Source organism: Sus scrofa, chromosome 3, assembly GCF_000003025.6.
Source record: "Sus scrofa isolate TJ Tabasco breed Duroc chromosome 3, Sscrofa11.1, whole genome shotgun sequence".
In the NCBI taxonomy this organism is placed as follows: Eukaryota; Metazoa; Chordata; class Mammalia; order Artiodactyla; family Suidae; genus Sus; species Sus scrofa.
The window spans coordinates 127,028,942-127,044,444 of record NC_010445.4 but is presented as its reverse complement, the minus strand read 5'-3'; the positions used below and the strand labels follow the sequence as shown (position 1 = coordinate 127,044,444).

At 57.1% G+C, this 15,503-nt stretch overlaps 1 protein-coding gene across 7 annotated transcripts in view; it reads left to right on the top strand.

The window, feature by feature from the left end:
• The window catches only part of ASAP2 (ArfGAP with SH3 domain, ankyrin repeat and PH domain 2), a 161,976-nt gene that overhangs the window by 38,503 nt on the left and 107,970 nt on the right, over nucleotides 1–15,503 (top strand). For 3 of the 7 annotated variants that reach the window (XM_021087868.1, XM_021087865.1, XM_021087863.1), the window contains exon 1: nucleotides 1,275–1,343. The exons of the other annotated variants lie outside the window; for them this stretch is intronic. In XM_021087868.1, the coding sequence (XP_020943527.1) occupies nucleotides 1,290–1,343 (54 nt within the window). In that variant the 5' untranslated portion in view covers nucleotides 1,275–1,289. Of the gene's footprint in view, nucleotides 1–1,274; nucleotides 1,344–15,503 lie in introns of those variants that run through there. 7 annotated transcript variants of the gene reach the window in all.

The following is a 15,503-nucleotide window of genomic DNA, read 5'->3' as shown; positions in this document are numbered from 1 at the left end:
ACGCATGACCGCCTCGGAACCGAAGCTCCACCTTCGTCATCATTCTTAGCGTTTAGCATCCCGCCTGACACAGAGAGGGCGTTGCCGCTTTGCCGACCAGCCCTCTGTTGTCTGTACGCTGCGCTGCACGCATGGCAGTTATTACTGATAATCCAAGGATTATTATTACTGATAATCCAAGCTGCTGACTTCATGCTGGGCACAGGGGAATGGACAGGTGCCAAGCAGGCTCACTGCACTGTCCTTTCTAGATCCCCGGGGTTCTGGCAACGCCCAGGGTCACGCACGGCTCTGGGAATATCAGACCCAGGGTCCCATGCGGCCGTCAGGCCCTTGGTCTTAGTCACGTAACAAGCTCTGGCATGTGTAGAGTGGTTTCCCGTGCCACAGCTGGTATCGGAGGATGTGGGGCGCATTGCCTGGCGCCCAAGGAGCGTATAGCGTGGTGGGGTTTGGTTTAAACTAGTCCACAAATAGCCATTGAACCGCCTAAGAGGAACAGGGAGTGGGCTGTGGCCTCAGGAATCTGTAAATCAGGGTCAGGGTGGAGGGGCTGCTCTCAGCCTCTGAGATGTTGCATCTCTTCCTGTTCCTCAGGCTCAAGTTAAACAATAGAATCAGACAATGACTGCTGGAGGGGAAAGGGCCGTGGGCATGAGATCAGATGGGGCCGTCGTCGTGGCTGTCTGCGAGCAGGGCGAGGAGCCCAGTGTGGCGGGGGCAGAAGTGGATCAGACGCGGGCCTCCCCCTCAAGGAACGAGGCGTCTCGTGGGGAGGACAGTGGATCCCCAGTGAACAGCAGACAGGGCAGGCTGAGAGCAGGCTTTCTCAGAGAGGGAGGGCTGCTGAGACGCCTCCCCGTCCCCTCTGTCCTCCCCATGTCCCCGGCAGAGGAGGGGTGGGCCTGGAGAAGGCGCCGAGACGGGAACGGGGTGTGGGGCCGCGCCGGGACGGCCGAGATAGAGACGAAAGGCGGGCGGCCGGCAGGTCGTGGGGAGCTGGACCGTTGCATTTCGGGGCTTTCGTCTGGGAACCGTGTGGGCCCTGTGGTTTGTCACTGCGGCACTGGGACGAGAAGGGCGCCGCGGCGAGGGGGGGCCCGAGCCCACCTTCCGTGCTCTGCCCCCAGCGCCCCGGGGGCCGGGCTCCGGGCTGTGTCCTCACGGTGGCGCTGAAGGCTGGGGTGGCAGGGCGCTCGTCCCAGTGGCCACCGAGCGGGTGCTGTCTGTTCAGTGACCGGAGGAGGCGGCTGCCTTTTGTGTGCCCTGGAAAGGCGCTGCTTGCCCTGATGAGTTCCTCTTCCTCCATCCCAGCTGGTGGGCCCCGGGCCCTGTGGGAGAAGGTGAAGGCCGCCCGGGGACAGGAGCCGTGAGGGCTTCGTGGGGGGACCTCTTGGCTGGGGCCTCCGTGCTGGGACCGGAGGAAACCGGGGTGGGCGATGGAGCGAGCGCCTGCGGAGCCGGCGGGAAGGGCCTGGAGCTGGAGCGCTGCTCGGCCGGCAGGAAGGGAGGCCGCCGCCCGGGAGGAAGCAGGACCGCGGCCTGGGGGGAGTCGAGGGACTTTAGCGGCAGGAAGTGTGTGACAGCATCTCTCGTTTCTTTCTTCCTTCGGAAGAATTTTTCTCACAAGCTAACGTGCGCATCCTTGAGTTTCTCCCGTGCGTTTCTGTGAGGAGCCGGACCGTCGGCTGGGGGGGGCTGTAGGGACAGGGAGGCGCCGAGCGGGGCCTGCAGCGCGCTCCCCCCGCGGAGGCTGGCGGGAGAGCCAGCTCCTGTCAGGACAGCTGGTGATGCCCGCTGCGTAGACGCGGCAGGCCTCGCTGGGGGGGCAGGCCGTGGGCAGGTGGGCGCACAGACGCCTGGGGCCTTGACGTTGGCAACTGCCTTCGCGTTGAGGGGATTGGGAACCAGCGAACCTAGAGAAATCGGTCTTCAAGGCCTTTGGAAGGTCCTGGAAGATTTCGGGCCTCGTGCCGCCCTGCCCAGCGACGCTGACCTTCCGTGGCGGGCTCCAGCCCTCCGAGGGTCCTGTGCCGCCCACCGCCGTCCGTCCTCGGGTATCCCGAGTGTTTCTTAGTGTCCTGAGCCTGAAGCAAGGGTCGCCAGGGGAGGCTGGACTTCTTCCCAGGTGAAGAGAAAGAAGGAAGCGGGATGGAAAGTCGGGAGGAGACGCACGTCCCGTGTTTCTGTTTCCTCTTGAAACGTCAGCCCAACTGAGGGACAACGGGCGTGGAGGAGGCGGTACCCGGGTGAAGGGCGCAGCTCAGGGAGTCTTGCCAGACGTGGCAGCGTCAGATGGGCGTTCCGTCATCGGTGCCCTCTGAGGTCCACGCGGTGTCATGCGTCTACTCTGTCACGCCGGCTCTGTCGTTGGTAGAATTTCACGTGCTCTTGAGAACAAACGTGGACTCCTGCGACCCGTAACCTGGGCCTGGCGCCCGTCGCGGTCGCTGTAACCCCGGATCACTGCTTTTTCTTGCGCGGTGACGTCGTCGGGTGACGCAGCGCAGTGACTGTCAGCGCCTCGCCCACCGAGGGGCGTTGGAGCCCTTTCTGGTTTGGGGCTGTTCCGCCTAAAACTCTGATGAACATCCGAACACACGTCGGTGTCGATGTATCTCCTCTTCATTTATGTTTGGGTACCTACCTGGGCGTGGGGCTCCGGGGTCGTGCGTCTGCTGGGTGGATGTTTGACTCTGGAAGACGCCGGCGGGCTGGTGTCTAAAGGGTTGTGCCGATTTTCACTCTCACCGGCACAACCCTTACATCCATTTTGGCCACTTGTTTGTTTTCGTCTTTTTGTCTTTTCCAGGGCCGCACCCACGGCATATGGAGGTTCCCAGGCTAGGGGTTGTAAATTGCGGGCTATAAATTCCTTTTTCTATTTGCTTTTTTAGGGCCACACCCGCAGCATATGGAAGTTCCCAGGCTAGGGGTCAAGTCGGAGCTATAGCTGCTGGCCTATGCTGCAGCCACAGCAATGCCAGATCCAAGCCTCATCTGTAGGCCGCTGGCCTACTCCATAGCCATAGCAACACAGGATCCAAGCCACATCTTTGACCTATATACCACAGCTCACGGCAACGCCAGATCCTTAACCCACTGAGCGAGGCCAGGGATGGAACCCGCACGCTCGTGGTTCCTAGTCGGATTCGTTAACCACTGAGCCTCGACGGGAACTCCACGAGGACAGTTTATTTGATGTCCGTGAGGACGGGGTAAAGCGGTAGTGCTCTGGTTTGTGTGTCCATGGTCGTGGATGGTTCTAGGAGGTGCCCTTAGAACTAACAGGGTTCATGCCCTCCCCGTGTTCAGAGATGGTGGGACTTGCCCCAGATTATGAAGGGAACTAGGGGCAGAACTGATGTGGGGACCCTGAAGTTCCCCCGAGGTTCTTTGGGGCTTGGCATGGTCTCGATTCTGGTTTTATCTTTAATATTTACAGCAATTGTTGGAAAATTTTCAAAAGCCAAGATTTGTACTCTGATGTTTGCATCTCCTAGCAGTGAGGTGCTGTGCCTGGAACATTTTTTTTTTTTTTTTTTGTCTTTTTGCTATTTCTTAGGCCGTTCCTGCGGCATATGGAGATTCCCAGGCTAGGGGTCTAATCAAAGCCGTAGCCACCGGCCTACGCCAGAGCCACAGCAACGCTGGATCCGAGCCGCATCTGCGACCTACACCGCAGCTCACGGCAACGCCGGATCGTTAACCCACTGAGCAAGGGCAGGGACCGAACCCGCAACCTCATGGTTCCTAGTCGGATTCGTTAACCACTGCGCCACGATGGGAACTCCCCTGGAACATTTTAAACTCTTGATAAGAATGAGCTGAGGGTGCACACTCACTGATTTACCTGGGTGCCCCTTGGTAGGCAGCACGACAGGTGTTGAAGAAGATGCTCAGCCTGGCATTGCCCAGGGACGTGGCTCTGCAGCGAGAGCGTTTTAGTGCCATTTCGATGAAGAGACATGTGTGCCCCTGGATGCATGGAAGGACCTCAGCAGGTCCGCAGCCTTCCTCATCAGTGACTCATTTTACAGGCCAGACAGGTTCTCAGAGATGGGGCAGGAGGAGAGCTGTCCTAGACTCTGGTTGTCCTGGTGACACAATTCATTCATTTACTCAGTGTTATTGAGTGTCAGCTATGTGCTAAGCACAGCTCTGGGGTGATCACAGCAGAAAAAAATAGCAGGGCAGCATGGGCATCAAGATGCTGAAGGTTGGTGTTTCGCGTGTGCGTGTGTGTGTGTGCGCGCGTATGTGTATGCCTGGGCCACTTTCACTTAAATGTCAGGCGAAGCAGCAGCCAGTTGTACAAGAAGAAATGAGTGTCCCGTGCTTGATGCTGAGGTAGTATTGACACAGGCTTAGTGTAGCCGTAAGTCTTAGGTGCTTGTTTTCTGACGTATTTGAGGTAAGGACGGAAGCAGGCATTAGATGCTGCCAGTGGTAGAGAGTTGAAACAGTTTCTTACTATTGCCAAGCTTTTGAATCAGTTTAAGTAAAGAATATCTTGGGCTGCTTTTAAAAAATAACGTCTGTGACCACCTGTTTCTATTTGTATTTGGAACTCAGACTTTTCTCCATCTCGTTATAACTAAAAAATTACCAAAGGGCAACTACAAGCCACTGGCATCCACGTGGCCGGTTTCAGATGCGTGAACGCAGCCTCGTGGGTTTCACTGACCATCCTGTTTATAGGATGTGATGGTGTGCATTTGATCAGTCTGTATTCTAGTAAGATAACCTTTTAAACCCACTCTGTTTAAAAAGACTGGCTGAGGGAGTTCCCGTTGTGGCGCAGTCATAACACACCGGGCTAGTATCCATGAGGATGCAGGTTCGATCCCTGGCCTCACTCGGTGGGTCCAGGATCCGGCGTTGCTGTGAGCTGTGGTGTAGGTCACAGGCGTGGCTTGGTCCCACATTGCTGTGGCTGTGGTGTAGGCGGCAGCTGTAGCTCCAATGCAACCCCTAGCCTGGAAACTTCCATGTGCCGTGGGTGTGGCCCTGAAAAGACTGGCCGAGTGGGACACAGTGTGACTGTTCCTGGAGCGTGTCCTGTCCCGCCCCGCCCTGATCGCTTGACTTTGACCTCCCTGCCAGGGCTCGACACCCTCTGACCACCTGCCACTTTCCCAGGATGCGGCTGTGTTTACCTCCCACAGGAGACCTTTCCCTGACGGCCCGCCGAGTGTCGTCGGGCGTAAATGAGAGGAGACGCGTGTGGTCCCATTCATCCCGTGTCCACGGAGCATTTCTAGGTGTCAGATGCTGTGCTGGGTGCGGAGAGTCTGAGACACACGCCAGGGGTCTGCTCTGAAGGAGCTGCTGGTCCTGCTTTGTTCCCTGGCCTGGGCTTTCTCAGAAACCTCAGGCCTTCAAAGCAAGGACCGGGTCACACACGGCGGTGTGAACCCCGGCTCGCGCGAGCGGAATGGCTGCCGCAGCAGCAGCGGTGCAGAGCGAGTGCAGGCTCTAGAAAAAATCTCCCCCCAAAGGAAAATAGCTTTCTCTTCTTGGTTTGCTGCTGCTTGTCTTTTTAACAGCTGTTTACCTCGAACAGACGGAGGGAAGAGCACCTGAGGTCAGAAAGAACAGCAGCTAAGATAACAGGGAAGTGTTTTTTGGAACTGAAAAGGAAATTACAAAGGTGGCATCTTGGTTTCATTCTTGGCTCTGTGGCCTTGGGGAAACCACTTCACGTAGCCTCGGCTCTGTTAGGATAACGTCCCTGCATTCGGAACCAGCAGCTGTCCGCTGTGTGTGGAAAGAGCCCTGTAGGTGTGAGCCATTGTTACTCCTGCTGCCAGTGTGCCCACGTTGCTGAGTTGTACTGACATGCACTTTATCTTTGTTCCGATTTTGAGAAATCCAAACCAGGGAAATGTGGCATTTTTAGTTAAAAATTACTTTTTGCTATGACTTTTTTTTGTCTTTTGGGGCCGCACCCGCAACATATGGAGGTTCCTAGGCTATGATTGAATTGAAGCTGTAGCCGCCAGCCTACACCACAGCTCACGGCAACGCCAGATCCTTAACCCAGGGAGTGAGGCCAGGGATCGAACCTGCAATCTCATGGTTCCTCGTCGGATTCGTTTCCGCTGCGCCGTGACGGGAACTCCCTGCCATGACCAAATACTTGTGCTTATTACCTTTGGAATAGGCTTATTGGCAGTATTACTAGCTAGTTGTTCCCTGATTCTGCTGAGACTCTCAGGCAGGATTCTTACTTATTACTCTGGAGAAGTGATGTTACATCACGTGTACTGGACAGTCGTGATCCCTCTTTGGAAAGATAGCAGCAATGCACATTGTCTTAAAGTTCCTTAGAACTTTGCGTCTGGAACCTTGGAGGAGAAGTGACTTGTCCGGGGCCAGGTGACTTGTCTATGAGTAGGTGACAGAGCTAGGTGGTGGCTCCTCCTTGTTTGGCACAGTCCACCATCTGGCCACTTGCCACGCCTGGGCTGCGTGGCTGAGTCGGCAGAATGTCTGTGGACTCAGGCACTCAGGCAGCTTCCTCGGTTTTCTTGAGAAAGGGGTCAGTAATTTGTATCTTTGCCTTTTTGAGGGATGGTAAATATTTTGCATATTAGCTTCAAAGCAGACAGCATTCTGGTCTGAGGAACATACAATATCATTACTTTTTTTTTGGTTAGGACTTGGGGATTTTTTTTTTTTTTAATTAAAGTGTGGTTGATTTATTCTGTTTCTTCAGTTTCTGTTGTACAGTGAAGGGACCCAGTCACAGCCAGTTCCCGGTGCTGTGCGGTAGGCCCCAGGGCTCATCGGGAATATCCTCACTTTTATATCATTCCGTGTCTTTGCATCGCTCTTCTCCCCATCATCCTTCAGACTGAACAAACAGCACCATGAAACGCAGCATCTGTTTTTCGGACTCAGCATTTGGAGTTGCCCAGAGGATTGCCGCCTGCAGTGACCGTGTGTGTGTGTGTGTGTGTGTGTGTGTGTGTGCGTGCGTGTGTGTGTGCGCGCGCGCCACAGGGGAGGGGAGGACTGGGGTCTGCCCTGTGGCCCCCCTTGTGGGCAGGAGGGGGGCCCTTCCCCTGGGCTGTGGGAACCGGTTCCCCGCTCTCCCTTTTGTTCTGCTAGCTGGGATTTAGAATTTTCTTTTCTTTGGATGGAGAACAAAGAAAGTGAAATGAATGGTCTGAAGCTCTTCCTTGGAGAGAAGCGCTCACGTTCCCAGATGCTGAAAATAAGGCCCCTTGGGAGCCGCCTCAGCCTGCCGAGAGCCAGTCCTGCCTTTGGCTGCCTGTCCGCCTCCCCAGCTGCCCCTCGGTGACAGGGACCTGTCCCCATGTCCAGCCACATCCTGCTGCCCAGGCTGGCCCTGTGGCCGCTCTTCCTGCTGAGCTGCTGTCACCCTCTCTTCTCCTGGACCCACCGGCCCACATTCTGTCCCTGCTCCGCCGCAGCACCTGCCGCTCGCATCCTGGGTGGAGGGTGCTGCCTGCGGCAGAGCTCTTTGGAGGGAGGAAGAAGCACTGAGGCCGGCAGTGTCCCTGCGTGGTGCCTCCTCTCTGGTCCCCAGAGGCCCACTGCTCCCAGTTGGATCCAGTTGGTGGATACCTGTCCTTCCAGCACAGTGGACACTGTCTTCTCTGTGTGTGTTTAAGCAGAGGCTTCTTTTCGGGCCCTCCGGCGTCACTCCTTTGCACGTGTGTCTGTCCAGCACACGTCCAAGCTCTGTCCATCTCTCCCCACAGACAGCCACCTTTTGGGTCCCAGGGGGAGCCCACTGGGGAAGAAGCCCCTAGAAGGTGGAGTGGGGGAGGGGCAGAGCGCATGGCGCGGGACAGGAAAAAGCCGGCTGGTTCCGCTGCCCCCTGGCCTCCCTCCCCAGTGCATCTTTCCCCTCCCCTGATGCTGCGCTGCTTGGGCTGCCGGAAACTAAGAGCTTAGTTCCTAGAGATGCGGCCTTGGGGGTAGGGAGGGGCTGGGGACCGAGGTCGGGCTCATGACTCGTGGAAAGCAGGAGGGCACGGGGACCCAGCCAGCATGTTGGCCTTACCTGCAGGTTCACCGTCCTTTCCCAGAAAACTCACTCGGCCGCATTTAGAGGGCAGCTTTGCACGGCCGGCCGGCAGCTTCGGGGCCCCAGCCAGCCTGCGGGTGCCTCCCTTCCTCGTCCTGAGCGTCCCTCCCCTCTGCTTCCCACCCCGTCACAGGCAGGGCGCCAGGGCTTCGGGACGGGAAACAGGAGCTGGGGAGTGGAAGGTGGACTCAGCGAGGTGGTGGTGGTCTCCCTAGTTGTCCCCTCGAAAGGCCAGGCCTGGGTTGTGTCACCCCACCAAACCCGTCAGCCAGCTCCCTCTGCTTCAGCCCCAGCCCCAGCCTGGGTACAGGTGTCTGGGTGGCTCCCCCCGGGCACCTGCACCAGCCTCATGGAGAGGACGCACAGGATGGGGTGTAGGGCAGCTGCACAAGCCCACCGCCCTCCCCGGCGCCCCTCCAGCCTGGAAGCTGGACTGTTAGCGCATGGGGGTGGGCAGGGGACGCGACACTCCTGGAAGCTTTTCTCGCAGCCTGAGGGGGCTCTCCTAGCCTTTCATTAAACTCGGAGCCAAATAAATGACTTCGGGCACGTCCCTTGAACTCTGAGTCAGCGTCTTCTGCTCTAGACTGGGGAGAACCCATGGTGATCTCACAAGAGGTAAGCGTTGCCCAGGCCGGTGCATGTTGAAGTGCTTTGTGGAATTTAAGTGGAGGTGTGATGCTTGGGACTGTAGATTTTAGACTCACACCTCCTGTCTTCGGAACGGAAAGGCGTGTCTCTCAGATGCTACCGCCCTCATCTGAGTGATGCTGTGGCTGTCGGGTCCCTGGAAATAGTGGTAGAGCTTTGGCCGTCATCCGGCCTTACTGTCACCCTCACAGGTGGCAGCGGTGGGGGCAGCGCTAGAGCTGTGGCCCCACAGCTGGGAGGTGGCAGGCCTGCCTCGAGGCCTGGCCGACACCAGGTACCCTCTGCTCCCAGAGTGGAATTCCTCACTTGCTTCCCTCAATGCTAAAGCTGAGAGAGGGTGAGCCACCCCCAGTGGGTCACCCCAGGGCACCCTGTGCGGCCGCCTGCCCCGTGGGCCTGTCTTTTCTGCGTTAGCCCCTTAGAGACGCAGAGACGCTCCAGGGAAAGTTGTAAGGATTTAAGTCGATGGAAATAAACTTATGGGGGTGGGAGTGAAACGCTGCTGGCAGGAGCTACAAAGCTGCTTTTTCTTAGTTTCTCTCTCATTATCAGACTTGGAAACACTTAGCCTGCTGATTGGGACGGTCCTGGGGAGGTGGGGTTTCTGAAGAGCTGCTGGGTTTGGTGATAAGTGTGTGGTAGGTTTAGCCCCTGGGAGACCAGAGGACACTGGCAATGACAGGCCGTGTGTGCCACCGCTCTTGTCCTGGGAAGCAGGTGTTACCGCGCCCACCTCTCGATGAAGGGACGGGAGTGAGAAAGGCGCAGCGGTTTGATTTGAGACGGTGCTGCCGGGAGCCTGGCTTAGAACCCCGTCCGTCTGATCCTAAAGCCGTTGATTTTCGGCACGTTTGCCAAAAGGACACCCCGGAGGGACCAGAACTAGGTTGCATTCTTTCGGCTTCTTTTCATTATGATGTCATCCTGGGGGTGACCCTGGGGGGTTAGTGCTGGGGTATTGGGGGTGTTGAGAGACTTGAGGGGGGGCCTGGCTTTTCCTGTTTCCAGCACGTGCGTTGCTTCAAGCCTCCGGTCCTCGTTCCAGGCTGTGGGGGGAAAGCAAGCAGGCCGTCCCTGCCGGGGGTGGGGTGGGGGGGGCGCTGCTGAGGGCCGGGTGTGATCCCTGGCCTGGGACCCCTGCAGGGAGGGAGGGAGGGAAGCGAACAGAAAGAGTAGAGAATGTACAGAACACAAATTCGGCAGCCAGTTGGCAGCCCGAAGGCCCAGCCGGGAGAGTGGAGCCCTTTGTGCCAAGAGGGATGGGGGTGGGCCCCGCCCGCAGACCCGCCGAGGCTGTCGGTGGCCCCGCCGGAGCGACGTCTGCCTTACTGCTCCGTGTCTGCGTGGGAGCTCAGAAGAGAACAGCCCTCTCGGGCCTGTTTATGTTCCCCGAGTGGAGTTCGTGTGGCTCGCCCGTGTTTCCTGGGGAAACCCGCCTGGCTTGTGATTACATTGTCTTCTGGGCCCGGGGCAGAGGAGGAAGGCTGACCTCGCTCCGCAGCAAAGGTCCCTTCCAGCCCCGCTCCAGCGCTGCGTCCGTCCACCCCCCGCCCCCCACTTCCTGCAGGGGTGCTGGCACCTTCTGCCGTGAGGTCCATTTTGTCCGTGAGGAATCTCTCCTGAGAAAGCCCGTTTCCTGCCTGCATCTGAGCTCTTTTGTGGGTCCCAGGGAGCGGAGTAAGGCACTGTGGGATGTGTCGGGGGACCCAGGCCCTCCCCCTGGCCCTGCACCCCTCCAGGAACAGGGCCCCAGGGCCGGGGAGACTGGCAGTGCCTTTCTTTGCTTCTGGTCGGTCGTAGCTGTCTTGCTGAAATTTGCCTTTCCCCTCTCAGCTCTCCCCACATCTCCCAGAAGCTTCTTCCCCGCAGTGAGAATCAGGATGTGAAGCCTTTTGGTAACGCTGGAGTTGACATCACCTGTTTCCGTTTCTCCGAGTTTAGTGGTTTCAGAAGGCCTGTGCTGGGGCCGATGTCGCAGGGCGGGGTCCTGTTCTTCAGCCTGGCCTCCCCGAGCCCTCCCTGGGTCACACGGGCACTCGCGCACAGTCTGCACCCTGTCTTCCCCAGGCCGGACCCACCCGCCTCCGGCACAGCCGCAGCCGTCGAGGCTGGTCGTGTGGGCGCGCCGCGGTCTGTGTGGCTGCCGTCCTGGCTTTGGGCGCTCCGGGCTCTTTCCCCCTGTCTCAGCCACAGCCCCTTCCTCAACAGAAACGTAATCGAAATCCCTACACATGATCTAACTTTGTCCCTTTTTTACGGTATTGGGCTGCACGTTGACTTTTGCAACGTGCTTCCTTGGTGTTTTTGTGAAGTTCGTGTTCTTCGTGGATAAAGCTCCTTCTTTTCCACTGCTCGGTGGCCCTCTGTCAGGTGAACACACAGCAGTTCATCTCTTACTGTTGACGGGCATTCGGGTTTGTCCAGTCGGATTTCGGCTGTTGTGCAGTGTGTCATGAGCATCCTTGAACGTATATATCTTTGGGTGCAGGTGTGTGCGTACTCTCAGTCACTTCCATTTTATTAGTGAGACCAACGTGTGTCCTTCTCGCGTGTCTTCAGGCACACACTTCGCACAGCTGTGATCTAGCTCGGGTCTGTATTTGATCTTCATTCTTCATGGCACCTGCTGTTCTCCCGGCCTCTGCTTTAGTCCCAGGAGGAGGTCGATCCATTATTGCTCTCGCTTTAAACCAAGTCTGCAGAGGCCACAGTGCATTTCTGTGCTGTCATTCATGTTCTCTGTCGCTTCAGACGTTAAGTCATGTGTGCAGTGAGGCAAAGCCGCCATCGAAATGTCTGGATGACTCTTTCTTGGCAAAGCTGTCCTCGGGGTCCAGGTCTGGGCATTGTGTTGCTGTGTTTTGTTAGTTGGTCTGCTGTCTTTCAGACTGTCATTTTTTTCTCTAGTCAGCCTTTCATGAGAGGAACGAGGGGAGATGAGATGAGACAGGCATGCATCGTGACCTGAACGGAGAGGCCTGTGGTCCCCTTGTCCCCTCCAGGGTCATGTCTCTGAGTTCCAGGAATAAACCAGCCCCTTCCCACCCTTGCTGTCTCAAATTGTGACCTTAGGGTGCGGGGGACCAAGCTGGCACTGTGTGGCACCTCTAGCCGACGCCTCTAGGGCTGGGCAGGCGCAGGGCAGGCGTCTCACCGTGCGGGATCCGCAGGTCGGGGCTCAGCAGACTTTGCGAAGGGCAGACAGTCAATATTTTAGGCTCTTCAGGCCTTGAGGCAAAATTGGGAACATTATGTGCATACTTATTAATAAGAAAATTTCCACAAGACTTTTTATTAGTGAAAATGAAAATAATAAGAATGGAGTATAATTTTTGGTAATTCAGGTCCAGCTAATGGGAAGAGTGGAATTCTTTCTGGGAGGGTACCTCGTCTTTCTGTTCATCCTTTATTTATTGGGTTGATGTAGGGACCTTACTCTTAATTGGGGTGCAGAGTTAGCGTCCCCCCTCACCCCAGCATCAGGGATTGGAAACCTTATCTGCATCGATCCTTAGCTTGGGACCCCATAAAAACAGGCAGAAAGGCGGGTGTGGCTTGTGGACCCTGGGTGCTCCAGCCTCATTTCAGACAGACTTGGGTTTGGCCCCCACAGCCCAGCGTCAGGGCATCCGTGTCCCCGTGCCAGGAGGAGGTCCCTGTAGGGCCTGGGAACAAAGACCAAGTCGGCCCTCCAGCGGGAGTCAAGTGGGTCATGGTGACGTTTGTGCCAGGCCCACGAGGGAAGAGGGCACGAACCCCTGGATGCTGCAGTGTTGCTGCCACAGCTGGGGGTGGGGGGCGGGGGTCACAGCGGCCCGCAGGTAGAGGAGAAGCTGGAGGCGGCGTGCTTAGAAACAGCACGTGGCTCGTGGCCGAGCTCTCGAGAAGGGTAGCCAGACTGAGCTGACCTCTGCATTTATGACATTTTAATTCCACTCTGAATATTCCTCTGGCCGGTGGCTACCATCCTGGACAGCACGGGTCCGAGGAGGACTCAAGTGAGCGTTCCCCCGGGAGGCTGTCAGCTCCCACCTGCACGTGGTCCCCGAGCAGCGGGCCTGGAGCAGACTGCTGCTCCTGGGAGGCAGTGGAACCCTGGCTCTCAGGGGACAGTGCAGGGACCGAAGGGACCACCTTTAAAGTGGTTGAAAACAGTGGTTTATTTTCCTCCGAAATATCTAAGACACATCCCTGCGGTCTTGTTTCCTCTGTGAAATTTGCTTTATAAACTACAGGTCAGCTGTTGGTTGAGTGCCTCAGAATTAAGGCGTTTTGGCCAGACTTAAGCTGTTGCTCAGTTCCTGCTTGGGGCTGTAGTGTCTCTTAGCTTGTTGCTTGTTTATAGGTTTTACACACAAATTCTGGTTGGGATTGCAGCTTTTTTTTCCTTCTGCTAAGATTAGGTAGATTTGGTGAGGGCAAGGCGTGCGTGAGTGTGTGGTCAGTTAGAAATCTCAGCCTGATGGGTAGAAACATTTGGTGCCTCGAGACTCTCAAGTTTTGTTACTTTTGGTTCTGGTTCTAAGATTCCTCTCGTGCCGTGTTTATTTACTTATTTATTTGCTATGTCCATGGCATGTGGAAGTTCCCGGGCCAGGGAGTGAACCTGCGCCATAGCCGTGATCCAGGCCACGGCAGTGATAACTCTGGACCCTTAACCCGTTGAGCCGCAAGGGAACTCCCCTTGCTCTTTTTGTTTAAAATCGACAGAAACCTTGTCCAGCACCCAGTATTAATCACTTTAACTTTCCTGAGCTCAGTCTTCGTCATCCGTAAGTGGGCACTGTCACGAGGGTGCTTTTTTTCAGTGGGGAGGTAACCGCTTTTCCATCTTGTTTTAATTAAGAATCACCTGTCGCCCACTCACCTTTACTTCCAAGCTCTTCTTGATAGACTAGAAAAGCAGCAGAGTTTATCCACTCCTCCTGATTTCAGCAAGCAGTGTATCCCTGGAATGACGAGGGCGGAATTACCATACGGTGGCATATTTTTACAAGTAAAAACCATCAGGGAGCATCAGGCTGTGTCCCCCGATACAGCGTGGGAGGGAATTCGTGGTAAAGCCTGTTTTCCCTGAGATCAGCCTTCCACGTTGTAGGACTGACTGTCCCGGGTTCCCACTTTTCTCCGCACGATTGAGCCAGACCCCTGTGGACCGCAGAGTGCCTGTCACCTGCGGGAGGGCTAGTGTGAGTGACAGAGTAGATCTCAGTGGCCGGTCCCCACTTCTCCAGCCTGTCTGCTGCCCGGTGTGGAGCCCAGCTGGGCCCCTCACCTCTGGGTAGCCTTTCCCTGAACTCACTTCCTGCTGCTCAGATCCGTTGTTCTCACCGAGGCCTGCATGACCCTCCCCTCCTGAAGAGTAAGAGCCTTTCAGGGACTGTCCCTTGTCTCTGGGCTCAGCAGGGACACCGCTGCCTGGATTTGTGTGCACACACACAGACACACAGCCGGTCTCTCTAGTCTCATGGTCATTCATTGAGCTGTGTTTCCAGTGCTGTTCTGCCAGGCTCTGTGCTGGGCGACGGGACTGCAGCAATGAGCAGGTGTCACCCATGGTGGGGAGCGTTAGGAAAGTAAAAAGGAACGGGAAAGTTAACTTTCTATTTTACCTAAGCTAACATGTCAAAATGTCATCATTTTAACGTGTGACACAAGCCCCATTTCAGTGCCCAGCAGACACATCAGGGTCAGGCCTGGACTCCCGGCTTGGGTCACAGTGAATCTGAGTTTATTTGGGGCGTCGTCTTGCTGCATCGTAAGCCCGTGCAGGCTGGCCACGGCCCTGTTCTGCTCATCATCGTGTCTAATACGCAGCTTGCCCTCGGGTCGTAGCAGGGGCTCCGTGACCCTGACCTTTGAGTTCAAAGCCCAGGACGCGAGGCGGGGTGCCCCCCACCTGGGAAGCTCGCAGCAGCAGGAGGAGGCGCCTAACCGGGCAGGCGCAGGGGCAGAGGGGGCGCTGTCGTGTCAGGAGGAGGGCGGGCGCCGAACCCAAGAGAAGGCGGTGGGTGGGCGGGGAGCTTCTTGAGCCCCTGGGACGGGAGGAAGCCCAGGGCGCAGGTGAGACGGAGGAGGCTGGAGAAGTAGCGGGGGCCAGATCCTCCGAAGGCGAGTCAGGCTGTGCCAGAGACTTGAGACTGACTCTCGGTCGTCCCGGGAGGGAGCGGCCCTCACCTCTTGTGGGGCGTTTCTCTCCTTTGTCCGCGATGTCTCCTCCCTTCCCACCTCCTGCCCCGTAGCAGGGGCTCGGAATGAATGCTGGCTGACCCGGGTCTCCGTGCAGCTGGGCCGGGCCGGGCCGCCACGGCCGTCCGCTGTCTGGGGCAGACTCTGGAAGGAGGAGCAGGTGGTGGTGAGTATTCGAATGCAGATCGGAGACGGTTCCCAGCAGCTCCACAGACGGGGCAGCGCCCAGTCCTCTTGAGACCCTGGAAGAGATGTGGATTCGGTCGGGTCGTTCTTCAGGAGCGGCCCTGCACGGGGGCCTCGCGGCGCCTCGGCCGCGTGCGCCGAGCCTGTCTTGCCGTGAGAGCCGTCGGGAGGGGCGTTCGTGGCGCAGCTCCGGGCAAGCCCCGTCTTCCTGCTGGAGACACGGGAAGGTGGCGCGCGTGTGTAATTACTGGGTGGCAGGTGGGAGGGTCCGTTGACGAGACCTTGTGAGAAGGCGAATTCCAGAGTGATTTTCCTGAGTTGGTTGCTGTTTCCGCACATGCCTTTTCACGTCTCACGGGCGGGTCAGGCATGGATTAGAGGTGACCTTCCGGCAAAGGAAACGTGAGTTCTCTGC